This window comes from Nerophis ophidion, linkage group LG19 (genome assembly GCF_033978795.1).
Source record: "Nerophis ophidion isolate RoL-2023_Sa linkage group LG19, RoL_Noph_v1.0, whole genome shotgun sequence".
NCBI classification, from domain to species: domain Eukaryota; kingdom Metazoa; phylum Chordata; class Actinopteri; order Syngnathiformes; family Syngnathidae; genus Nerophis; species Nerophis ophidion.
In genome coordinates, this window is record NC_084629.1 from 34,061,052 (window position 1) to 34,088,904 (window position 27,853).

The following is a 27,853-nucleotide window of genomic DNA, read 5'->3' on the forward strand; positions in this document are numbered from 1 at the left end:
CTGCTGCTATAAAGCGCTGCCAGTCATCCATCAAACCGGAGGGGGAATCAAGCGGTAGTGAAGGCGTGGGGTGGGGGTGGTGGTGTGTGTGTGTGTATGCCCATTGTCCTGTGTGTGTTGATGTAGTGTCCATAGGCCTGGAGCTGTTATGCATGCAAGAAAGGGTTCGACTCCAGGTTTCATTGAGGAGGGAGGGAGGTCAAAAGCGTCCATTATTGAGGTGTCCTCAGGGGATGTTTTCCGAACAGGCTGCTCCTGTTGTTGCAGCGTCAAGGCCATTCCATGGAGTAAGATCGTAGATGAGGATTTTTGTTTTTCCGCGAGCAGACATTACAATGGCTTATCTGTTCTATTCGTCCATGCTGGCCCTCATTTCCAATTTTTGTCTTTCAACAAGCTTTTTCATGATGTGATCCATCTTGGGATCAAAACCGCCCCAGTCTGTGATCCCACAACCTTCCATTGCGACGAACAGCCTTTGGGCTCCTTGAGTGGTTGCCATTGTCTTACGAATTTGACGATACACCAGAGCAATGCCCAGCCCAATCAGCAGGTGCCCCGCGATCACGGTTCCAATTAGGTAGATGTCTTCCACGTCCTTGATGGAAAGGAATGGGAGGCACATGATTCTCCATTTATCTGAGGAATCTCTCACGTATCCCGCAGCAATGGTTCCATCAGGGCAGCCAGGCTCCCCAAACCTCTTTTCCTCGTTGAAAAGATTTTGTCAATTGAGTCGAGAGTCCAGCTGTCTGATGTTTGGATCTGGAGGACAGCACAAAGAAAGAGGTTTCAGAAAAGTGTAGACAAGACAAAACAAAGAGAGTAAGCACGGAGAATAAGGGAGAAAAAAAAATGTGAACACCCTCACCAGAGGCAAGACAGAAATGCCATGAGGATTGTTTTATTTTTTCATTTGTTTATTTATTTGGCAAGGACAGTACAATTACACATTGCTACTAATAGGGAACCGATGTCAAAGTGCATATGAATTCTAGCCACGGGCTAATTTACAACCCTCATCCCTGGTTAGCCTTTTAATGAACAAAATCAGAAAAGGGAAAAACACATACAAGGATTAAGACAAGTACAAAATAAAAATACATAAAAAATAATTGGCCCCATTTGCCCATTACTAAACCAAAGTTCTAGCGCTCACACTTTTGATTTTCCTTAAGCCACTTTTTTCATTTTTGTGGAGAAAAGTTTAATGTTTGACTTTGCGTGTACTTACCGGCTATCACCAAGGAGAGGCTCGTTTCAATCCACATTCCTCCCGTCCAAAGGCAAAACCTAGTAACTCACGTCTAGCTGATTTTGAGAAAACAAAGGAAAAGCAATCTATCTTGATGCTGTCTTACAAAGATTTACAAAGTAATCAAACGTATGGATGTTTTCTTGAGCTTTCATTTCCTTGCCGATTGAGCCATGGATTGAATCTGCTCTCATGAACGTGTGCCCTTTCTCCAGATATTTTATCACAATCTCGGGTCGGCCCCATTCTACATTTGCACATTGGGCAAGAGCCGTGTACGGCGTCCAGTTTTTATTTTGACCTCCACAGTTATCTTCCCAAAAGAGTATGCAAAGGGAAGAATCAAGAACAATACATTTAATGAAGGTGCTTGCAACATCCTGGGCCAATCTTCCAAATATCCCCTCCTGCCATAATATCACATAATCAGGTTGACCGTCGGCCCCCATTCGTGATAATGTCTCATTAAAGACAATAAGGCGACTGACAAAGAAGCTCCGATTGGTCCCTTGAGATACTAGGTTTTTCTGTTGTATCTACGCGGTTATGTGGTAGTTGCTAGGTCCTGCCATGCGCGTAACAGCTTACTTACGGAACAAATTACAATATCGCATACACTAATTTAAAGCATATCACCTAGGAACTCCAAAATTATTATCAGCTCAGTTTTGACCACAATTGAGTTACTGGGTTTTGCCTTTGGACGGGAGATTCATGGTAAATGGCAAATGGGTTGTACTTGTATAGCGCTTTTCTACCTTATTTAAGGAACTCAATGACACTTTTTCCACATTCACCCATTCACACACACATTCACACACTGAGGGTGCTAACCAGGACCTATCAGGAGCAAGGGTGAAGTGTCTTTCTCAAGGACACAACGGACGTGAGTGGGATGGTAGAAGGTGGGGATTGAACCGGTAACCCTCAGTAACCCTCAGATTGCTGGCACGGCCACTCTCCCATGCCAGCAAATGCTCCAACTGCTCCAAATGCTCCAACTTTCAATATGTTGTGGAATAAGCAACAATAATAATAACAGGGAACACCTTTAGAGGGTGATATAGAAGTGCACTCTAGAAAACAGCACCTTTTTTTAGCACGACCAACGTGCGCCGTGGGATTACTCGATATTAAAAGTGAGAGTTAAATTTTAAGTACACACACACACCCGGTGTGGCGACATTATTCTCTGTATTTGACCCACCACGCTCTGGGAGGTGAGGGGAGCAGTGAGCATCAGCGATGGCCGGTGATTTAACCCCCAATTCCAACCCTTGATGCTGAGTGCCATGCAAGGAGGTAATAGGTCCCATTTTTATAGTCTTTGGTATGAATCGGCTGGGGTTTGAATTCGCAACCTACCGATCTAAGGGCGGACACTCTAACCACTAGGCCACTGAGTAGGTGATGTCGTTCTGTAAATTTTGTGATGGATTTGGAATGATCCATATGCAAGAAGATGCATATTGCAAGATGTTATTTACTATACAGGATGTATATCAATAATATTTATTCCATATGAAATAAATGACCATTACTATACAAAGCCAGCAGACACCAAAACAAATCGAATTAGTTTGAATGAGCCCCCTTAAGACATCCAGCTGCAAAAAAATTGTTAGGCTACATCGTTAAAGGGGAACATTATCACAATTTCAAAAGGGTTAAAAACAATAAAAATCAATTCCCAGTGGCTTGTTGTATTTTTTGAAGTTTTTTTCAAAATTTTACCAGTCCCGGAATATCCCTAAATAAAGTTTTAAAGTACCTTATTTTCGCTATCTTCGAAAGGACTATCCATTTCCCTGTGACGTCATACAGGGCTGCCAATACGAACAACATGGCTGTTACCACAGCAAGATATAGCGACATTAGCTCGGATACAGACTCGGATTTCAGCGGCTTAAGCGATTCAACAGATTACGCATGTATTGAAACAGATGGCCGGAGTATGGAGGCAGATAGCGAAAACGAAATTGAAGAAGAAATTGAAGCTATTGAACGAATATCTATTGACGCTATTCGGCCATAGCGTGGGTGTACCTAATGAAGTGGCCCATAGCATGGCTGCCTTATAAGCATCGCCGGTAAAATGCGTGGACCAAACAATCAGGACTTTCGCATCTTGTGACACCGGAGCAACTTAAATCCGTCGATTGGTAAGTGTAGTTTTTCATTAAATGTGGGTATCTAGTTTCAAATGTACATACAGCTAGCGTAAATAGCATGTTAGCAATGATTAGCATAGCATGTTAGCATCGATTAGCTGGCAGTCATGCCGTGACCAAATATGTCTGATTAGCACAGAAGTCAAAAACATCAACATCAACAAAACTCACCTTTGTGATTTAGTTGACTTAATCGTTGCAAATGTATCTGCAGGTTATCCATACATCTCTGTGCCATGTCTGTCTTAGCATCGGCGGTAAAATGTGCAGACACTCTGGTACATTCAATTGGGTCTGGCGGCAGATTTATTGCCAGTGGTGCAACTTGAATCCCTCCCTGTTAGTGTTGTTACGCCCTCCGACAACACACCGACGAGGCTTGATGTCTCCAAGGTTCCAAAAAATAGTCGAAAAAACGGAAAATAACAGAGCTGAGACCCGGTGTTTGTAATGTGAAAATGAATATGGCGGGTGTGTTACCTCGGTGACGTCACGTTCTGACGTCATCGCTAAAAGACCGATAAACAGAAAGGCGTTTAATTTGCCAAAATTCACCCATTTAGAGTTCGGAAATCGGTTAAAAAAATACATGGTCTTTTTTCTGCAACATCAAGGTATATATTGACGCTTACACAGGTTTGGTGATAATGTTCCGCTTTCAATAGATAAGTCAAATTGTATTTCCTGACGGTTGCGCTTCACTCAGTTAAAGGATTATCTGGTCATCATCTTCTTTTGCAGTGCGATCGCCTCCTTTCCAAGACCTAATTTGTGCCTAACTGTGCTAGATTTCACAAACGTTCTAAATATAAACACAATAAACTGTTTTGATTTGTGTATTTCTGGTCTTTTCACCCAATTCGGCAGTGCGGCTGAATCAAAAAAGACGTTGGAGACGCTTTGCTGAACAAAAAAGTTGCTTTTTTACAAGCAAGTGTCATTATACAGGTCTGAAGTACCTGGAGGAGCTTGGGTAAAAAAATGAAGAATTCCTCTCTTGGAGGAGCTGAACCACCTTCTTATATTCCTTTTTTCTCTGTGTGGGTGTGTGCTAATTCAGGATAGTACAACCTGACCATGTACTAAAATGTTCATGTGTAAGTGAGTGGGAAGACAACAGATGCATACCGTAACTTGTAGGTTGACGTTAAGCTAAGCATGGAATTTTTTCTCCATGATAGAGCTATAACCTTTGCATTCATAAGCCTGGTTGTATTGCTTCTTCTCATCAGAGAGTTAATTCCAGTCCACATGCGAATGCCAAACTGAGGCTCCTTAATTTATTATGGGTTCATCTATTATTTACTTGAACCTGGTTGTTCACTTTTTCCAAGTTGAATATAAACATTCACCACATATAGAACATATCCATCCATCCATTTTCTACCGCTTATTCCCTTTTGGGGTCGCGGGGGGCGCTGGCGCCTATCTTAGCTACAATCGGGCGGAAGGCGGGGTACATCCTGGACAAGTCGCCAATGTAGAACATAGTATGAGCTAATTAATTCACTTCTTTGCCAGTGCTAAATGGTTGGATTTGCATTTCCTCCTCCGAGTATTGCGAGCGTTCTGATAATCAGCATAATATCTGAGTCTTTGTAAAGACAAACGCCAAATAATTATGCTAGCTATGTCGCTCATTTAAAATATGCAATCTTCAGCGCATGAGCTTAGTCGACCAACTTTGTTTGTGCTATTGCAAACCGTTGTTTGTGTTAAGACTATGTGTTTACAGAATGTTTTATGTTTGTCTTTCTTTGTCAATTTCCTCAGCTGGTAGAGCCTTTGACACCCAGTGGGACAGCACCGAACCAAGCCCAGCTTCGCATTCTGAAGGAAACAGAACTGAAAAGGGTCAAGATCCTTGGTTCCGGAGCCTTTGGGACCGTTTACAAGGTAAACTAAGCTTTCGTGAAGTATATGTCCTAGTAGTCCATTGAAATTATACTGAAGTGTGCTGGAACTAGGAAACAGACTGTTCATCGATATTTATACAGTAGCACGTGTTGGATATTGAAATCCGAGGACGGGGAAAGACTCAATCAATCTATCAATGTTTAATTATCAAGCCACAACGACAGCCGCAAATCAGCGCCCACATGAGGGCAAGGAAAAACTCACAACCCATTCGAAAGTCGATGAGAATGACTGTGAGAAACCATGGAGAGGACCGTAAATGTCTCAGCATGTGTGTAGGGGAGACCGGATGCCATGGACGTTGAGTGGGTCTGACATAACAGTGAGAGTCCAGTCCATAGTGGGGCCAGCAGGAGACCATCCTGAGCGGATGTCCCCAACCAATGCACAGGCGAGCGGTCCACCCCGTGTCCAGACTCTGTAGAACAAGCAATTCATCCATGGCCACCGGACCTGTGTCCCCCCCCTCAACAAGGGAGAGGGGGGCAGAGGAGAAAAGAAAAGAAACGGCAGATCAACTGGTCTAAAAAGGGGGTCTATTTAAAGGCTAGAGTATACACACGTTTCCAGTGAGGGTTGGACTCCGCCAAGGCTGTCCTTTGTCACCGATTCTGTTCATAACTTTTATGGACAGAATTTCTAGGCGCAGTCAAGGCGTTGAGGGGTTCCGGTTTGGTGGGTGCGGGATTAGCTCTCTGCTTTTTGTAGAAGATGTGGTCCTGATGGCTTCATCTGGCCGGGATCATCAGCTCTCACTGGATCGGTTCGCAGCCGAGTGTGAAGCGGCCGGAATGAGTATCAGCACCTCCAAATCCGAGTCCATGGTTCTTGCCCGGAAAAGGGTGGAGTGTCATCTCCGGGTTGGGGAGGAGACCCTGCCCCAAGTGGAGGAGTTCAAGTACCTAGGAGTCTTGTTCACGAGTGGGGGAAGAGTGGATCGTGAGATCGACAGGCGGATCGGTGGGGCGTCTTCAGTAATGCGGACGTTGTACCGATCCGTTGTGGTGAAGAAGGAGCTGAGCCGGAAGGCGAAGCTCTCAATTTACCGGTCGATATTCGTTCCCATCCTCACCTATGGCCATGGGCTTTGGGTCAGGACCGAAAGGATAAGATCTCAGGTACAAGCGGCCGAATTGAGTTTCCTCCGCCGGGGCTCTCCCTTAGAGATAGGGTGAGAAGCTCTGTCATCTGGGAGGAACTCAAAGTAAAGCCGCTGCTCCTCCACATCGAGAGGAGCCAGATGAGGTGGTTTGGGCATCTGGTCAGGATGCCACCCGAACGCCTCCCGAGGGAGGTGTTTAGGGCACGCCCAACCAGTAGGAGGCCACGGGGAAGACCCAGGACACGTTGGGAAGACTATGTCTCCTGGCTGGCCCGGGAAGAGCTAGACGAAGTGGCTGGGGAGAGGGAAGTCTGGGCTTCCCTGCTTAGGCTGCTACCCCCGCGACCCGACCTCGAATAAGCGTAAGAAGATGGATGGATGTACGGAATACAATCTACTAATAAAAGGTTCTATCAAACAATCAATCAATCCGTAAGCCATCATACTGCCAGGGGTAGTCTGTGGGTGGGTGTTTTGTCTATAAGCCTGGAGACGGCGCCACTCGGCAGGGGGTGGGGGGGTTGGGGGTTCAGAGCGTCTTTCGCTGCAATGGTCTTGCTGGGGTATTTCTAGCATGACCCAGCCGAGGCCATTGCAGAGGAAGATGAATTATAGAGAATGATATTTTTTTTAGATCAGTCGAGCAAACACATTCCGATGGTTTGTCGGCTCTAGCTGTCCAGTCCAGCTGTCAAATTGATCATTATTTCACCTCTCAGAGTGGAAGGCTTCTCCAAGGTCTTATACAATTTGCGATTCAGTTCCGAGATCGTCAAAGTCTTAGCACTTACAGAGCGGCTACCAAGATCTTCTGAATGTGTCGATTGACCAGAGCAACGCTCAACCTGACCAGCAGATAGATGGATTTTCATCGCGGGTCCAAATAGATATGCCAGGCACAAGACTCGCCACTTGTCCTAAGAGTCCCTCATGTGTCCAGCAGAAAACGTCCCATCAGGACATGGCGGGTTCTCCCAAACCTGTGCTTCTTGTCAAATGAGTTGAGAGACTAATCCATTCCATGTTTTAGATTTCAGTATGGACTTGGATTGTCCCGATACCAATATTTTAGAACATGAACCAGTCATACTTGCCAACATTGACACTTCCGAATTCGGGATATATATATATATATATATATATATATATATATATATATATATATATATATATATAAATAAATTATCCGTTCGTGAATGAGTATATCCGCTCGGCCACCGTGTTCAATGGAGATGTCGGATCTACAAAATTTGCAGCCAGCATGCCCCTTCCCCTTCGAGCTGTCCTGGATGAACTGAAATTATTTTTCCAATCATTTTGGAACTTGCAAGCGTACTTCTTCTTCTTACTCGTCGTCGCCAGGTCTCTTCTTCGTTCTTCTTCTTTGTCTCTGTTATATTTTTGGACATTACTACTTGCCGTAGTTTTGAAGCAATGCATGATGGGAATCCGGGTGTTGTGTGTCAGTGTATTAACGTGCCGGCTGGAATAAAGATACGATGAGAAATAGCTCCATACCTGCCTACTTTATGGGTTATAGATAAACTTATGGATAACGGAGACATATATAATAGTCTTCTTTTGAAGTGAGAGAGGACGCTAAAGGCACGCCCCCAATATTGTTGTCCGGGTGGAAATCGGGAGAAATTCGGGAGAATAGTTGCCCCGGGAGATTTTCAGGAGGCGCACTGAAATTCGGGAGGGTTGGCAAGTATGGTACCGGTACCAAAATGTATTTCCATACTTTTAGATACTTTTTGGTACTTTTCTAAATAAGAAAAATATGGCATTATTGGCATTATTTTAACAAAAAAATCTTACGACAGTTTCTTATTGCAATCCATGAACAATTTTTCCTTAAATAAAATAGTGAACAGGCTAGACAACTTGTCTTTTAGTAGTAAGCAAACAAACAAAGGCTCCTAATTAATCTGCTGACGTACGCAGTAACATATCGTGTTATTTACCATTCTGCTATTTTGTCAACATTATTAGGGACAAACTGTAAGAATGTTTTATTAATCCACTAGTTCATTTACTGTTAATATCTGGTTATTTTCTGTTTCAACATGTTCCATCTACATTTCTGTTAAAATGTACTAATTACTTTTTCTTCTCTTCTTTGATACTTTGCATTAGTTTTGGATGATGCCACACATTTAGGTATCGATCCGATACCGAGTCATATTCAAAGTCCTCATGTGTCCATGGACGTAATTACTGAGTTTATAAACATAATATGAATTTTTAAAAAAGGAAAAAAGATTGTGTGACGATAAAACATTATTGATGTAATCATAGTGGTATAGACTAAATACATTTTCTGTACTTGGTATCATTACAGTGAATGTCAGGTGTAGATCCACCCATGGCCTTTGTTTACATGGTGACCCCGGTGAGCAACTGCGTGTAGTGAAGCATGTTTAGCTATCCTTCAGCCTGCAGGGATTGTACTTGTAAGAAACATACTTTATTTGTCGCCATGGAGGTCAGGATTAGTGATTTAGAAGTAGCTAAAACATGCTTCCGGGGCGTGGCTAAGATGCACATGCAGTAGTTTGCCTCTGCAGTTACTCCGGTGAAAACTATAAGATTTAATCTTAATTTTGCTTTTTTTTTTTTTTTTTAAACTGACAACGTTGGTCAATTATATGCATGCATATCCCTCTGGGTAAATTCGACCCTATTAAGATATAGATAACAACGATTATGCCCAAGACACGAAGAGGGAAGCAATCAGAGTCACCTGTGGCCGTAAACGAGCCTGAGGCTAGCGCTGAGATGGCGTCATCAACTCTGGAGAAGATGCTGGATAAGATACTCGAGTCTATAAACAAACGTTTTGACATGCTTGAGGAAAAGCTTGAGGCTCTTTCAAGCAAGCAGTCGGCACTGACCAACCGAGTGCAGGACATGGAGCAGCAAGGTTCTGAACACGAGCGCCGCATTGAAGCGCTCGAACAAAAATTGGTTCAAACGCAGAAGAGGAACGAACAATTGGTAGCTAAAATAGACGAATTGGAAGGGCGCTCAAGACGGAATAATATAAAAATAGTCGGGATACCAGAGCAAGAAGAAAAGGGAAGACTTACGGATTTCGTTGCGGACCTGATACCAAAGTTGTTTGGAGCGAGTAACTTCTCCAAGCCAGTGGTGGTGGACCGCGCGCACCGTGTCCCGCTCGCTCGCCATGGTAACGGCAAGGGACCCAGGAGCATCATCGCAAGAATACACTTCTACCAGGATAAGGAGCTACTTCTTCGACTGAGCCGCGGCCAGGAGCTGATCTACAACGGCCTGCGCGTGTTCCTGTTTCCAGACTACACTGCCGAAGTGACAGCGCAAAGACGGGCCTTTCGAGAGGCAATGAACATGCTGCGGGAGAAGGAAATCAAGTTTATGCTGCGTTTTCCAGCTCGCCTGCATGTAGAGTACAACGACCAGGTAAAGGTGTTTACCTCTCCTGCAGACACTAAGACCTTTATTATAAAACATTTGAGTGACTAATTATCAATAATGGCTCTACCACACAAGGCTTATGATAAGTATAAAAGCAGAAATACACTTTTTCACTGAGGTTTATTTCACCGGAGGTCGCAGGAAAAAAAAAAAAACACTTCACTGCCGAGCTACTAATTGCTTGGGGCAATGAACGCAGCTACGAGCATGTGCCCTGCGCCTGAAGATGGCGGTGGGGGACTCATGGACTGGGGAATCTTCCAAAACGACATCTTATGGACATCACCACAATGGAGATTTCACTCCAAAACATTGAACTACACACGATGGGAACCGAGGGAGGGGGGAACAATGGGGTGTGAGTGTTGTGTATGTGTGAATCTGAGCATGAATGTGGAGGAAAGAGATGTACAATCATATTTCAACTTACTAATTACTAAGGTTTTTTTTTCATGTAAGGACAAAAAAAAAAAAAAAAAAAAAAAAAAAAACTTAAAACACCATAATGTCAACTTGTAAGAAAAAAATCACACTAGTTTCATGGAATGTTAGGGGCTTAGCCAAAAATATTAAAGCAGGGAAGGTTTTTTCACATTTAAATTCATTAAAAGCAGATGTTGTATTCTTACAAGAAACACATCTCTGTAAAGACAACCAACACAAACTTAAAACAAGCTGGATATCTCAGGTTTATCACGCACCCTTTACTTCACAAGCTAGAGGTGTAGCTATTTTATTTCATAAAAATGTGCCTTTCATACTTACATCAAAAATAATTGACCCTAATGGGAGATTTATTTTATTGAATGGTCATATTACATCCTATCCAGTAACTTTTTTGAATATCTATGGACCAAACACTGATGACTCAAACTTTTATCATCGAGTCTTTGGTCTACTTCCTGATGATAGCTCCTCTCATATCTACATTGGTGGTGATTTTAACTGCCTTTTGGACTCCACTTTAGATAGATTGTCAACTAAATCTCATGTAATTGCTAACTCAACTAAAACTATTAATAATCTTATGAGATCAAGAAATATCATAGACATATGGAGAGTAAAACACCCTAAGAAAAGGGAGTATTCATTTTACTCTACTGTACACAATTCCTACACGAGAATTGATTACTTTTTAGTGGAAGGCTCTTCCCTCTCCAATGTCAGTAATCCTGAGTACCATAGTAGAATAATCTCAGATCACAGTCCTGTGAGTTTGCAGATTAAAATTGATCTCCTTAAAATCAAACAAAAATGGAGATTTAATCCACAACTATTATTATATGAAGATTTTAAAGAGTATATAAACAAGATTATCCAAGATTTTATTGAGGTGAATGATAACGGAGAGGTCTCAGACTCCACATTGTGGGAAGCTCTTAAAGCTACTGTGAGAGGATATATCATTTCATTTGAAATCTCAAAACAAAGAGAAACAAGAAAAAGGCAGAGAGAATTAGAAAAAGAAATTAAAGAAATGGAAAAAATTCATATAAATTCTCTTTTGCAGTCTGATTACAATAAGATGCTGAAACTGAAAAATGAATACAACTCTCTTCTTCATGGGGAAGTATCTGAACTCCTGCTGAAAAATAAACAAAAACATTTTGAAATATCCGATAAACCACAAAAACTTCTATCTAGACAGCTCAAAGGAGTTCAAGCCAAAGCTGCTATTCACAAAATATGCTCAAAAACAGGTGAAACATATACAGATTTAAAGGATATCAATAATGTCTTCAAAGACTTTTATTCAGAATTATATAAATCTAATTCAGCTATATCGGTTAATGATTTAAATGATTTTTTTACCACATTAAACTTACCTCAACTGAGTCCAAATAATCAGAATTCTTTAGACAACACTATTTCAACTGAAGAACTGCAAAAAGCACTGAAATCTTTCTCCTTGAATAAAAGTCCTGGTCCAGATGGATTTGGTGCGGAGTTTTATCAAGCTTTTAGTGAAATACTATCCCCTATAATACTTAGAATGTTAAATGATTCTTTTGTGAACAACAAACTTCCAAGTTCTTTGTATGAAGCCCATATATGTATAATACCAAAAAAGGGAAAAAATCCACTTGATCCAGCCAATTATAGACCTATCTCCCTGCTCAATTTAGACCATAAGATTCTAACTAAGGTACTCGCAACAAGGTTAAGCAACCACATAACAGAAATTATTCATCCAGATCAGGTCGGTTTCATCCCGGACAGACCTTCTTTTGGCAATGTACGGAGATTACTGAACGTATTGTACTCAGACTGCACAGGAAACAAAAAGGCTGCCGTCCTGACTCTGGATGCTCATAAAGCTTTTGATTCAATTGAGTGGGCTTATCTTTTTCATGTTCTCAAATTATTTGGATTGGGAGAAAATTTTATAAAATGGGTTAAAATAATTTATTCTGCACCAAAATCATATGTCATAACTAATAATGTAATATCGGATAGTTTTGAATTACATCGCGGTGTGAGACAGGGTGACTGCCTTTCGCCCTTACTCTTCAATTTGGCCCTCGAACCACTGGCTATTGGTTTAAGAATGAACTCTAATATTAAAGGATTTTCAGTGGGCTCATCAGAGAGTCTCATCTCCCTTTATGCAGATGATGTACTTGTTACACTCACTGAGCCAGAAGTTGCACTACCACTTCTTTTAGAATATGTAGACTCTTTTGGTAGAATATCTGGTTATAAAATAAACTGGTCCAAAAGTGAGCTTATGTTCCTAGGAGATAACGTTGAGATCAGTCAAAATCCAGTTAAAGTCGCAGAAAATTACATATCCTATCTTGGCTTAAAAATATCTAAAAATTATGAATCATTACTAAAGTTGAACTTTATTGAAGCCTTTGAGAAACTGAAAGTGTGTATTGAGTATTGGAAGACCCTACCTCTCTCTATGTTAGGCAAGGTGAATGCTATTAAAATGATCACTCTGCCCAAATTTATTTATCTTTTTCAAAATTTACCAATTGTAATTCCTGTAGATTTTTTCAAAAAACTTGAATCTTTAGTTCTAGATTTTGTGTGGGGATGTAAAAAACGCAGAATATCCAAAAAGCACGTATTTAGATCTACAGAGGAAGGGGGACTGGGTCTTCCAATGTTCAAAAATTATTATTGGGCATCAAATCTGAACGCATTGACCTATTGGAAGATGGGGTCCCCAAATAATGAATCTCTTAATTCTGCTCCCTTATGGCTGAAATTGGAACTGCAGTCATTAGTGAAACCTTATACATCATTGCTATCGTTACTTTTTACTAAACCAGTCTCTTCAATTAAATCAATAAGTCATAGTGTTGTAGTACGAAATTCTATCAAAATTCTTTCTCAAATTAAAAAACAATTGAATATTTCCAATGTAACTATGTATTCACCAATATATCACAATCATGCATTTATTCCATCGATAACAGATAAAACATTTTTTGACTGGTACTCAAATGGAATTAAATGCATAAAAGACATTTATGTCGAGGACAGTCTTGTGTCATTTGAGCAATTGCGAATCAAATTCAATTTGTCCCAATTCAGTTGGTTTTGCTATTTGCAGGTAAAAACATTTATTAAAGAAAACATTTCAAAGTCTCAGTTGGTAAATGAAAAACATCCTCTTTTAGAACTATTAAATTTACCACCCACAAGTAAAAAGTCTATCGCTAAATTTGTCAGCTGCTTCATTATGTCTATGACATCAGCAGACAGTGTTAAAAGAGCATGGGAACAGGAACTAAGAACAACAATACCCAATCAGCAATGGGAACAAACACTCTCTCAAATTCACAAGTGCTCAATTAACAGCAGACATAGGCTCATACAGTTTAAAGTGATTCATCGTTTTTACTATTCTAAAGTTTTATTACACAAATTTTATCCGGATACATCTCCACTTTGTGATAAATGTAAATCTGCTGAAGGATCATTGTCTCACTCGTTTTGGGGATGTCCAATTATTCAATCATTTTGGTCCAGCATTTTCTTTTTTTACTCGGGGGTATATCAGAGAAAAATTGTCCCTGATAGGGATATGATCTTATTTGGGTGGTCTTCAGAAACACAAAAGCTTCCAAAACATATTAGAACTGTGTTGCTGCTTGGGACGGTTTTGGCCAAAAGACTCATTCTCAGAGACTGGAATACTCTATCTGCACCCAACTTCAGGAACTGGTTAAATGAACTTGTGAATGTAATGACTCTTGAAAAAATAAGATTTATAAACTCTACAAATATGAATAAATGGGAATTAACCTGGAAACCTTTACTGACATATATTGAAGCATAACTTATAGACATTTAAAGGAAAACTAAACTGCCATTTTTTTGTAGGTGTATTCCTTTTTTATTTTTAATTTTTATTGTTATTATCTTTTGTACTGATTCAACACTACATTTGTTTTTCTTGTGTCACTTCTGATATGGTTTTGTCATGGTTTACTTGCTTTTTTGTTCAGTTTTTTTTTTTTTGTGATTATTGTTTTGTATTGATCAAGCCCTGTAACTTTTCTTTTTTTTCCCTCTAAGTGTGTACGGTGGACAGGCCCTCGGGAGGTGATCTTGTGAACACTTCCTGAGGATCCTTGATGCCGAGGTATGTTCATCTATTTTGCTGTGATCTCGATAGCCTGCTGATCGTGAGCCGCAGCGGGATGGATGGATATATATGTATATATATATATATATATGTATGGATATATATATGTGTGTGTGTATGTATATATATATATACAATATATGGGTATATTTTCTAATAATGTCTGTACTGTAAACCTTGAGTTGTTAAAGTTCATGTGCACCTCTCTCCTCAAGTGTGTATGTGTGTGTGTATGAGTGGATGTGACTGTTTGTCATTTTAACTGTAAAATCTAATAAAATATACTTGCACAAAAAAAAAAAAAAGAAGTAGCTAAAACACTGCTGACTGCAGATGGATGTTAGCTGCTAGCCAGCTAGCCATTAAAGGGGAACATTATCACCAAACCTATGGAAGCGTCAATATATACCTTGATTTTGCAGAAAAAAGACCATGTATTTTTTTAACCGATTTCCGAACTCTAAATGGGTCGATTTTGGCAAATTAAACGCCTTTCTGTTTATCGGTCTTTTAGCGATGACGTCAGAACGTTACGTCACCGAGGTAACACACCCGCCATTTTCATTTTCACATCACAAACACTGGGTCTCAGCTCTGTTATATTCCGTTTTTTCGACTATTTGTTGGAACCTTGTAGACATCATGCCTCGTCGGTGTGTTGTCGGAGGGTGTAACAAAGCTAACAGGGAGGGATTCAAGTTGCACCACTGGCAAGAAATCTCAAGAAATCTGCCGCCAGACCCCCATTAAATGTGCCAGAGTGTCTGCACATTTTGCCGGCGATGCTAAGGCAGACATGGCACAGAGATTTATGGATAATCTGCAGATGCATTTGCAACGATAAAGTCAACTAAATCACAAAGGTGAGTTTTGTTGATGTTGATGTTTTTGACTTCTGTGCTAATCAGACATATTTGGTCACGGCATGACTGCCAGCTAATCGATGCTAACATGCTACGCTAATCGATGCTAACATGCTATTTACGCTAGCTGTATGTACATTTGAAACTAGATACCCACATTTAATGCGAAACAAACACTTACCAATCGACGGATTTAAGTTGTTCCAGCGTCACAAGATGCGAAAGTCCTGATCGTTTGGTCCGCACATTTTACCGGCGATGCTAATAAGGCAGCCATGCTATGGGCCACTTCATTAGGTACACCCACGCTATGGCCGAATAGCGCCAATAGCTATTCGCTCAATAGCTATTCGCTCAATAGCTTCAATCTCTTCTTCAATTTCGTTTTCGCTACCTGCCTCCATACTCCGACCATCTGTTTCAATACATGCGTAATCTGTTGAATCGCTTAAGCCGCTGAAATTCGAGTCTGAATCCGAGCTAATGTCACTATATCTTGCTGCGGTAACCGCCATGTTGTTTGTATTGGCAGCCCTGTATGACGTCACAGGGAAATGGACAGTTGCACCGCAAATAGCGAAAATCAAGAACTTTAAAGCTTTTTTCAGGGATATTCCGGGAGGTGTAAAATGTTTGAAAAAACTTCGAAAAATAAAACAAGCCACTGGGAACTGATTTTTGTTGTTTTTAACCCTTTTGAAATTGGGATAATGTTCCCCTTTAAAGCACCTCTTCCTGAGGGCGTTTTTGTGATAAAGCTTCACCTTTATCTTTACTTTTTAGGCCAAAATGCGTCCTTTCTCCCTTGTCTGTCTACACACTGTGTCTGCTTGTAAGTATTCCGTGATTGTGCGCTGCTGAACATGCTCCTGTGCTCGTAATACCAGGAATGTCATGGGAACCGGTACTTTACAGAGTATAGTCCAGTTTTTGCTTCATTAGTACAGTGATACTATACTAGTACCGGTATACCGTACAACCTTAGTATGAACATAGGAGTGCATCTTTTTGTAGTCCTTGGACTTCAAATGTACTGTTAAGATTTTGTCCATTAAACACTTTAGCTGTGCAGTTAAAATGATGCAATTATTGAAGAATGTAACGACAGCACCCCTATTTACATGGTTTAGTGTCGTTAAATAATACCTTGAAATGAATATTATGTTATTGAACATTTTGCAACAGCCCATTAAAAGTCCATTCTTGTTGTGGGAGTAGTCGTTAGAAATTCAGGGCAGTTCCTGCGATTGTAAAATGTTATGAGCTCGCCGAAAAGGCCGAGTTTCACCACGTGTAATCATCACAATAGCGGTCCGTTTTGTTCAAGTGAAACCTCGCTGGGCAATAATTACGCCCCGCATACAGCTGGAGTAAACGTAATGAATGCCGTGATCAGAGGCGGCTGCACGTCAGTGTCGGTGTGATGGGAGGTGCAACACATTTGAAGCCTGTGGAAAAGTTGAGAGGCCCTCAAATCCTCTCCTGCGCTTTTAAATGCTGCGGCTGCATTGGCAACTGCTAAATCACTTCAGTCGCGAGTGAAATTCAAATACCTCAAAAATTATCAAATAGTTTTGCCCGCTTTTTGAAGGACGGAATAACTTTGAGTCATTCATCATGCACTTTATCTTCATCGTACCTCACGGGCCCCATTGGGAGTGTGGCCGGCACAGAGGAAGAACGTGAAGATAATATAGGTGACATGGGTGAAGAAATCCTCAATTAACTAATTAAGATGGAGAGCATTATTTAACAAAATATAACTTTTTTCAGGGGGCATGTGAGAGATTTATTAAAACATCCTTGACCACCGTTTTCACTGACATGAATCAATACTTTGGCTCTTGTGTGAGAAAACAATTCAAGCATTTACACATATATACACATACATATTTACATATACACACATTTGCAAATCATTTTCAACCCATATTCAGTTGAATATGCTACAAAGACAACATATTTGATGTTCAAACTGATACAAATATTTTTTTTGTTGCAAATAATCATTAACTTTAGAATTTAATGCCAGCAAAACGTGACAAAGAAGTTGGGAAAGGTGGCAATAAATATTGATAAAGTTGAGGAATGGTCATCAAACACTTATTTGGAACATCCCACAGGTGTGCAGGCTATTTGGGAACAAGTGGGTGCCATGATTGGGTATAAAAACAGCTTCCCAAAAAATGCTCAGTCTTTCACAAGAAAGGATGGGGCGAGGTACACCCCTTTGTCCACAACTGCGTGAGCAAATAGTCAAACAGTCTAAGAACAACGTTTCTCAAAGTGCAATTGCAGGGAATTTAGGGATTTCAACTTCTACGGTCCATAATATCATCAAAAGGTTCAGAGAATCTGGAGAAATCACTCCACGTAAGCAGCATGGCCCGGAAACCAACATTGAATGACCGTGACTTTCGATCCCTCAGATGGCACTGTATCAAAATCCGACATCAATCTCTAAAGGATATCACCACATGGGCTCAGGAACACTTCAGAAAACCACTGTCACTAAATACAGTTTGCCGCTACATCTGTACGTGCAAGTTAAAGCTCCACTATGCAAAGCGAACGCTATTCATCAACAACATCCAGAAACACTGCCGGCTTCTCTGGGCCCGAGACCATCTAAGATGGAGTGATGCAAAGTGGAAAAGTGTTCTGTGGTTCAAATTGTTTTTTAAAATATTCGACATCGTGTCATCCGAACCAAAGGGGAAGCAAACCATCCAGACTGTTGTCGACGCAAAGTTCAAAAGCCAGCATCTTTGATAGTATGGGGGTGCATTAGTGCCCAAGGCATGGGTAACTTACACATCTGTGAAGGCACCATTAATGCTGAAAGTTACATACAGCTTTTGGAACAACATATGCTGCCATCTAAGTGTTATCTTTTTCATGGACACCCCTGCTTATTTCAGCAAGACAATGCCAAGCCACATTCAGCACGTGTTACAACACCGTGGCTTTGTAAAAAAAAAGAGTGCGGGTACTTTCCTGGCCCGTCTGCAGTCAAGACCTGTCTTCCATCGAAAATGTGTGGCGAATTATGAAGCGTAAAATACGACAGCGGAGACCCCGGACTGTTGAACAACTGAAGCTCTACATAAAACAAGAATGGGAAATAATTCTACTTTCAAAGCTTTAACAAATAGTTTCCTCAGTTCCCAAATGTTTATTGAGTTTTGTTTTAAGAAAAGGTGATGTAACACAGTGGTGAACTGCCCTTTCCCAACTACTTTGGCACATGTTGCAGCCATGAAATTCTAAGTTAATTATTATTTGCAAAAAAAAAATAAAGTTTATAAGTTTGAACAACAAATATCTTGTCTTTGTAGTGCATTCAATTGAATATGGGTTGACAAGGATTTGCAAATCATTGTATTCCGTTTATATTTACATCTAACATAATTTCCCAACTCATATGGAAACAGGGTTTGTATATATATATATATATATATATATATATATATATATATATATATATATATATATACATATATATATATATATATATATATGTATATATATATATATATATATATATATATGTATGTATATATATATATATATATATGTATGTATATATATATATATATATGTATATATATATATATATATATATATATATATATATATATATATATATATATATATATATATATATATATATATATATATATATATATATATACATATATATATATATATATATATGTATATATATATATCAAACCAACAATCTTTGTTATCCAACACAAATACAGTAGCAAGCTGAATTTTCAATACCCGCACACGAATATAAGTTTCTTTTGGTGCTTTCCAAAACGTTAACAACCATGTTGCTACCAAAAAAAAGAGAAAAATCATCCTTACCTTGTGTCAGCAAATATATGTGGCATTTTTTGAACACGCTAAGAGTTTCAGAGTGGTGAATTAGCAGCTGCTTCACATAGTCATGGCTAAAGTCAACACAAACTATAAGTCTGAGGCGATCCTTCATCGGTTTGTGTCCCGGAACTGCCTCCTCCTTCCCTGAAAAATAAGTTTCCTCTGGCATTTTTTTCCAAATAATGTCTGGTCTCATAACTAAAGACTGCGGGCCATAACAGCGTGGGTAAACAAACAAATTGCATGCGCTACGAGTGGCCCTGTTGCGTGTGATTTACTAAGACTGCTTGAGCAATCGAAAAGTCGTGCAGCCCGCCTTATTGAAATGAGGATTTTCCGGTTATTGCAGGCTTTTAGCATGGAGACATTTGCATATTTTTTGCACATTCATGTTATCAAGGTCCTACCTTATTAAAAAATACACCGAAACACCAAAACGCATCACTTCAAATTGACCCTTAAGTCATGCAGCAGCTATTAAAATATAAAAGGAAATTGCTGAAGAGACTATGCATGTCTAATATGCTTTATTTATGTCATGTTGGCTCACACACGTACGACGGAGTCTGTCTTTGAAGGGCGAGCGCCTCTTTTCTCACAGCCGCGTGCGTTCGCAAAATAGTGGTCCCACAATGGTGATGAGTGTTAATAAATCAAATTGTGCGTGCGGTGTAATTATATTTGCATTTCCTCCTCCCAGTATTGTGGGAGTTTTGATGATCCGCATTTATTTTGCGTAGTAATGAAGACAGAGACGCTAAATGGATTGCGATCCTTATTCTGCTCACTCAACAGATGCAATCAACGTTCGGTAGATCACCTCTGCTAGCTACTATTCATCTATCAACACGAGCAGCAGTTTTTTGACCCGGTTTTGAACTTTCATTCTGTCCTGGTGAAGATAGTTAGCAACCATATATATTTGAGATGTCCGATTATGGCTTTTTTGCCGATATATTGTCCAACTCTTCATTACCGATTCCGATATCAACCTATACCGATATATACAGTCGTGTAATTAACACATTATTCTGCTTAATTTTGATGTAAAATAAGAAAACAACTACAATTCCATGTATGGAAAAAAGTGCCATTTTCAGCCATTTTTTTTAGATTGAACAGCATCTACATTAGGAATGTGCTGATCGGTTTCATCTGATTTTTGTGAAAAAGATGTGACACTGATCCTCCCTGGCAGCTAATTATGTATTTCCATACACCGTGTAGAGCTGCTCCCTTAAATAATTATTATTAGAGATGTCCGAGAATGTTTTTTTTGCCGATATCCGATATTCCGATATTGTCCAATTCTTAATTACCGATACCGATATATACAGTCGTGGAATTAACACATTATGATGCCTAATTTTGTTGTGATGCCCCCCCTGAATGCATTAAACAATGTAACAAGGTTTTCCAAAATAAATCAACATAAAGATACGGGAAAAAATGCCAACATGGAACTTCCATATTTATTATTGAAGTCACAAAGTGCATTATTTTTTTTAACGTGCCTCAAAACAGCAGCTTGGAGTTTGGGACATGCTCTCCTTGAGAGAGCATGAGGAGGTTGAGGTGGGTGGAGTTGAGGTGTAGGAGGGTAGGGGGTAGCGGGGGGTGTATATTGTAGCGTCCCGGAAGAGTTAGTGCTGCAAGGGTTTCTGAGTATTTGTTCGGTTGTGTTTATGTTGTGTTACGGTGCAGATGTTTTAAGGAGTCACCGGTGTGACCTGATATTCAGCTGTTAACAACTAAAACAGTAAATAAACAAAAAGACATATATATATATATATATATATATATATATATATATATATATATATATATATACTATTAGCCACAACACGACCAGGCTTATATTTAATATGCCACAAATTAATCCCGCATAACAAACACCTCCTCCGTCCTGTCCATTTGACCCGCCAATACAAAAAAAAAACCCTGCACAACACACTCAATCCCACAGCCCAAAGTGCCGTTCACCTCCCCAAAGTTAATACACCACATATATTTCCCCAAAGTTACGTACGTGACATGCACATGGCGGCATACGCGTATGGTACCGTGCATCCAACTCGAAGTCCTCCTGGTAAGAGTCTCTGTTGTCCCCGTTCTCCACAGGCCAATGGTAAATCCACAAAAATAGTCAAAAAAATTAGAATCCTTCCATGCAGTGGCTCCGTAGCAAAAACAATTTGTGGCTGACAGGTGCTCCAGGTGGCGTGTGACGTCAATTTCTGTTTCCGCCCGGTCCTTTTGCATTTGATGACTTTTATATCCCCACATTCTATTACGTTGCATTTTTAAGATTTGCATGATTATTTAAGATGCCTGTAACAGTTCATGATATTTAGTAAATGGATGACATAATACATATATATATATATATATATATATATATACTTTTCCCAGCTGAGCACAAGTTAGTTGTGACTGGCAATATTAATTATATATATATATATATACATATATATATATATATACATCGATGAACGTGTTTGTCATTCTTGTTTGGTGTTGGTTCACAGTGTGACGCATATTTGTAACAATGTTAAAGTTGTTTATACGGCCACCCTCAGTGTGATCTGTATGACTGTTGACCAAGGAAGCTTGCATTCACTTGTGTTATGGTTTGCAGAGGGGAGATGACAGCAGACTGACATCAGGGGCCGGTAATGTCCAAACGTATATATATATATATATATATATATATATATATATATATATATATATATATATCAATCAATCAATGTTTACTTATATAGCCCTAAATGACTAGTATATATATATAAAACAATAGTAATATAAACTAAGGAAATGGAGTATGAAAGAGATCAAAGAGCGAGTATGGTGTAAGGCTATGTGCAGGATTTAACCAGAGGGTTTTACCGTAAATGTTGTGGTGCATGTTTAGAGAAGCGGTGTTGTCCGACAAGGGCAAGGTTGTCCAGGGACGTAAGCGGGGTCGAGAGGTAGGGGCGAGGAGTCGAGAACCAGGAAGGACGAAGGAGGCAGGGAAGATCCAGGAGCACACAACACACAGCGTAACTCGGGAATGCACACAGGGAACTGCAGGGTGAGAGAGGACACGGCAATAAACGCAAGGAAAGCACAGCGATCAGGACAGAGCGAAAGAGAGAGCATAAAGCTTGTGTCGGCTTACGGTACAGAAGATTATATTCCGGCGCCTGATGGCAAGATGAGCAGGCTTATGAAGGCAGCTCCATCATATAGGCAGGTGTGTTGATTGCTGGTAAATGATTGCAGGCGGTGGCTGCTGCAGGGCAAAGATGCGCACGGCGCGTCCCTGGATGGACGCGGCCGTGGGCGTGTCACGAGGTGCGAAGCAAAGCGCATTGGAATGTGCCCTGGCCGTGACAACTTCTGTGTGTGAAAAGCTGTAGATATTTTTTGATTGGGCCGGCACGTAACGGAAGTGGCTTTAAGGGTTATTGGCGCTCTGTACTTCTCCCTTTGCCGTGTACCACTCCGTACAGGGACATTTTAAAAGGTCATAAATTATACTTTTTGAAACCGATACCGATAACTTACGATATTACATTTTAAAAAATGTATCGGCCGACAATATCGGCAGTCTGATATTATCGGACATCTCTAATATAAATCTTTCAATATTGCAGTTGTGGTCGTGTTTCTTACGTATTTGTCAGCAATGTCTGCACCATTGACATTAGTCCTCGCAAATCGTCCTTTTTAAGTCCACAGCAAATCCCACCTTCTTTCCAGGCTCATTTGTATGGCATTTTTGGACCCAAATTTAGCAACGAAAACAAACAAAACTTGGTGAATGGCCAAAAAAAAAGAAACGTTTAAGCACTAAAAGGTAATGGACTGTGAATGGAAGTGTGTCCTGTGCGGCACAGGAATTGATGTCATCAAAACGACGGCAGCCAGAGTCTTCCGGCAGCACACAAAATGAATGAATGAAGCGTTTCTACACCAAGACATGGTTTACACGCAGTCGCACAATTAGCCCGTTCTATCCATCCATCCATCCATTTCATCCCTGATTGTTTCCACCTGTTCCCCATGACCCTCATGTGTCTTATAAGCCCACGCCTCCCTTTGTTCTGGCCAGATTGTCTCGTTTGTTTGTGCCTCTCTAGCCTCCTGTCCAGGCCTTGCCTCCTCTCTTGTTTGAAAATCCATCAACCCATCCATTTTCTACCGCTTGTCTATTTTGGAGTCTCGGGGGGTTCTTTGTGGACTTGGAGAAGGCATTCGACCGTGTCCCTCGGGAAGTCATGTGGGGAGTGCCCAGAGAGTATGGGGTACCGGACTCTCTAATTGTGGTGGTCCGGTCCCTGTACGATCAGTGTCAGAACTTGGTCCGCATTGCTGGCAGTAAGTCGGACACGTTTCCAGTGAGGGTTGGACTCCGCCAAGGCTGTCTTTTGTCACCGATTCTGTTCATAACTTTTATGGACAGAATTTCTAGGCGCAGTCAAGGCGTTGAGGGGTTCCGGTTTGGTGGCCGCGGGATTAGGTCTCTGCTTTTTGCAGATGATGTGGTCCTGTTGGCTTCGTCTGGCCGGGATCTTCAGCTCTCACTGGATCGGTTCTCAGCCGAGTGTGAAGAGACCGGAATGAATATCAGCACCTCCAAGTCAGAGTCCATGGATCTCGCCCGGAAAAGGGTGGAGTGCCATCTCCGGGTTGAGCCCAAGTGGAGGAGTTCAAGTACCTAGGAGTCTTGTTCACGAGCCGGGGAAGAGTGGATTGTGAGATCGACAGGCGGATCGGTGCGGCGTCTTCAGTAATGCGAACGTTGTACCAATCCGTTGTGGTTAAGAAGGAGCTGAGCCGGAAGGCAAAGCTCTCAATTTACCGGTCGATCTACGTTCCCATCCTCACCTATGGTCATTAGCTTTGGGTTTTGACCGAAAGGACAAGATCACGGGTACAAGCGGCCGAAATGAGTTTCCTCCGCCGTGTGGCGGGGCTCTCCCTTAGAGATAGGGTGAGAAGCTCTGCCATCCGGGAGGGAACTCCAAGTAAAGCCGCTGCTCCTCCACATCAAGAGGAGCCAGATGAGGTGGTTCGGGCATCTGGTCAGGATGCCACCTGAACGCCTCTTGAGGGAGGTGTTTAGGGCACGTCCAACCGGTAGGAAGCCACGGGGAAGACCCAGGACACATTGGGAAGACTATGTCTCCTGGCTGACCTGGGAACGCCTCGGGATCCCCCGGGAAGATCTAGACGAAGTGACTGGGGAGAGGGAAGTCTGGGCTTCCCTGCTTAGGCTGCTGCCCCCGCGACCCGACCTCAGATAAGCGGAAGATGATGGATGGATGGATGGATGGACGGATGGGGGGTGCTGGAGCCTATCTCAGCTGCATTCGGGCGGATTGCGTCGTACTCCCTGGACAAGTCGCTACCTCATCGCAGGGACCACACAGATAGACAAACAACATTCACACACACATTCAAACACTAGAGCCAATTTAGTGTTGCCAATCAACCTATCCCCAGGTGCATGTCTTTGGAAGTGGGAGGACGCCGGAGTACCCACGCAGTCACGGGGAGAACATGCAAACTCCAAACAGAAACATCCCAAGTCCGGGATTGAACTCAGGACTACTCAGGACCTTTTGTGAGGCACATGCACTAAACCCTCTTCCACCGTGCTGCCTAGCTCGATCTAAAGGTTCTCAAACCAAAAAGATGGCCAAAAAAAAAAGGGGTTCGTAGATCCAAGTTCCACCGCAGTAATAATAAATCTGCATATTATTAATTATTGCAAAAATAAACATAGATAAGTTGGCCACCTAATAATGTGTGTATCAATGTGTACCAAAAAATCCAGACACAAAATATATTATACAAGGAAGTTTTCCCAAAAAGTGTAACAATAGCGCCTCGCTGCTTTTTGGCGTCATTCCAGGATGCAGAGAAGGCAAGCGGCGTTCAGGCCAAAGGCGGTTTAATGAGGTATCGGGCAGAAGCGCGAGAATTCAGAAAGCAACAGAACACTATAGCCTACACTCGATAATGAACCAGCACTGAAGGAGGGAACGAGGTGGACCTGAATAGAACTAAATGACAAGGAACAGGGCACGAAGGTGCTGCAAAACAGAAGACACTGAACAGGAAATGCAGATAAAACAAGAGCACCAAGCCAGGAAATGATCCAAAACAGGGAAATAATAAACAAAGTTCAAACTGTCATGTGACATCATGACAGAAAAGAATGACGAACGTGTTCCTTTCATATCTATCCTATTGATGTAATGTCACTATACTTTTAGTGGTCCTTGATACATTTGCTGTAAATGTCCACTTTATATTGATTCAAAGTTAAAATACACATTCCGTCTTTTTAAAGAGTTTGTTGATGTTTTTTCTTTTTCTTTTTTCCATAGGGGATTTGGGTTCCAGAGGGCGAAACGGTCAAGATACCTGTAGCGGTTAAAATCCTGAATGAAGCCACAGGACCAAAGGCAAACGTGGAGTTTATGGACGTAAGTTACTTCATTTTGTAGATATTACAGTTCTTGTTGTCTAAGGGTGTCCTGGTCCGATATCTGCACAATAAAAAACTACAGTTATCGGATGATAATACAGACTTGCATCTGAATGTTGCGTATCTCTGATGAAATCAGCAGTTTTAGCGAAGTCAATTTCAAAAAGGTAAAAATGGTAGGTTATAGAATACTCGGAACTTGCAGCTACACAACAGCTAAGCACACACTAGCACACAAGCTTGACACACCTAATAAGTCTCTTAAATTGAACACTATTTCAGTCTAAAACACTATTGTCAACATAAACAAGCATCAAATAATTATAATTGCATAATACTCTTAAATATTATACTGATTATACATATATATATATTTATATAAATACACACACATATATATATATATATATATTTATATAAATACACACACACATATATATATATATACTCTTATTACCAGAGGTGGGTAGAGTAGCCAGAAATTGTACTCAAGTAAGAGTACTGTTACTTTAGAGATTTATTACTCAAGTAAAATTAATGAGTAGTCACCCAAATATTTACTTGAGTAAAAGTAAAAAGTATGTTGTGAAAAAACTACTCAAGTACTGAGTAACTGATGAGTAACCTGTTTGTTTAATGATTACGGCAACAAATAATGCACAAAACATAAAAAATAGCAACGGGCAAATCCAGAGCCAGGAATATCTCTTAAGCAACTAAAACAATAATATATATTAAATAATAGTACAATAAAATATAAAACAATTAAGGCGCATTGAGCCACAATAACTTAACAGCACCATAGTCTCAATAGGCATTGATTGAAACTTGTATTAGTAGATTGCACAGTATAGTACATATTCCCTACAATTGACCACTAAAAGGTAACACCCCAATATGTTTTTCAACGTTAATCAATTACTTAATAAATGACCAAGTCGAGGTGATCTACCTCATATATACATATACATACATACACATGTCATATGTTAAAGGTGTTTTAATAAATATACATGCATGTTTAACATATAGATTCCTATCTTTCATGAAGACAAGAATATAAGTTGGTTTTATTACCTGATTCGGATGACTTTCTTTAATTGGAATTATGGTGCTGATAACATCCACGTTTTCAAACGGAGGAGAAAAAAAGTCCTCCTTTCTGTCTAATACCACATGAAAGTCGTTGGTTTTCGGCATTTTATTTGTCCAGCTTCCATATTCGTTTTTATACACTTTACAAGAAATACATTGGCGGCGAACTCCGTCGCTTGCTAGCTTGTTTGCTCTGGCTTTCGGAGACTCTTATTTTGTTGATGCAGGCGCGATGGAGCGGCACTTTTATTGTGAAGACAGGAACTGTGCGAGAACAGTCTTTAGGCTTTTTGACGGGAAGTACGGTTGAAATAAAAAGTGTCTTTTTTCCTTTACACTTTTGATTGATTGATTGAAACTTTTATTAGTAGATTGCACAGTACAGTATATATTCCGTACAATTGACCACTAAATGGTAACACCCCAATAAGTTTTTCAACTTGTTTGAGTCGGGTTTTACGTGTGACGGTCATGTGACCGCCTGGCTCTGTTTGATTGGTCCAACGTCACCCGTGACTGCATGTGATTGGTGAAACGCAGGCAAGCGTGTACCCTACTTTGAAAAACCAAAACAAACATTAATAGATCGATTAAAAAAAAGTTGCGAGTGGCGAGCTGAATGTAGATAAATGGAGCGGAGTAAATGTAGCGTTTCTTCTCTATAAATATACTCAAGTAAAAGTAAAAGTATGTTGCATAAAAACTACTCTATGAAGTAGAATGTATCCCAAAAGTTACTCAAGTAGATGTAACGGAGTAAATGTAGCGCGTGACTACCCACCTCTGCTTATTACTTCTACAGTGCCTGCAAGGGAGAAGTGTATTAGAAAGTATCCAGTAACAAACGTGTCCGCATCATTCAACTTACTGCGTCACGAGTTTAACTTAAAAGGGAACTGCACTTGTTTTGGAATTTTGTCTATAATTAACAATTCTTCTGTAAATATATATATATATATATATATATATATATATATATATATATATATATATATATATAGATATAGATATAT

The 27,853-nt window shown here is 40.5% G+C and overlaps 1 protein-coding gene across 2 annotated transcripts in view; it reads left to right on the top strand.

Moving 5' to 3' along the window:
* The window catches only part of erbb4b (erb-b2 receptor tyrosine kinase 4b), a 975,361-nt gene that overhangs the window by 768,833 nt on the left and 178,675 nt on the right, over positions 1-27,853 (top strand). For both annotated transcript variants that reach the window (XM_061879863.1, XM_061879864.1), the window contains 2 exons: positions 5,200-5,322; positions 25,645-25,743. In XM_061879863.1, the coding sequence (XP_061735847.1) occupies positions 5,200-5,322; positions 25,645-25,743 (222 nt within the window). The remainder of the gene's footprint in view (positions 1-5,199; positions 5,323-25,644; positions 25,744-27,853) is intronic.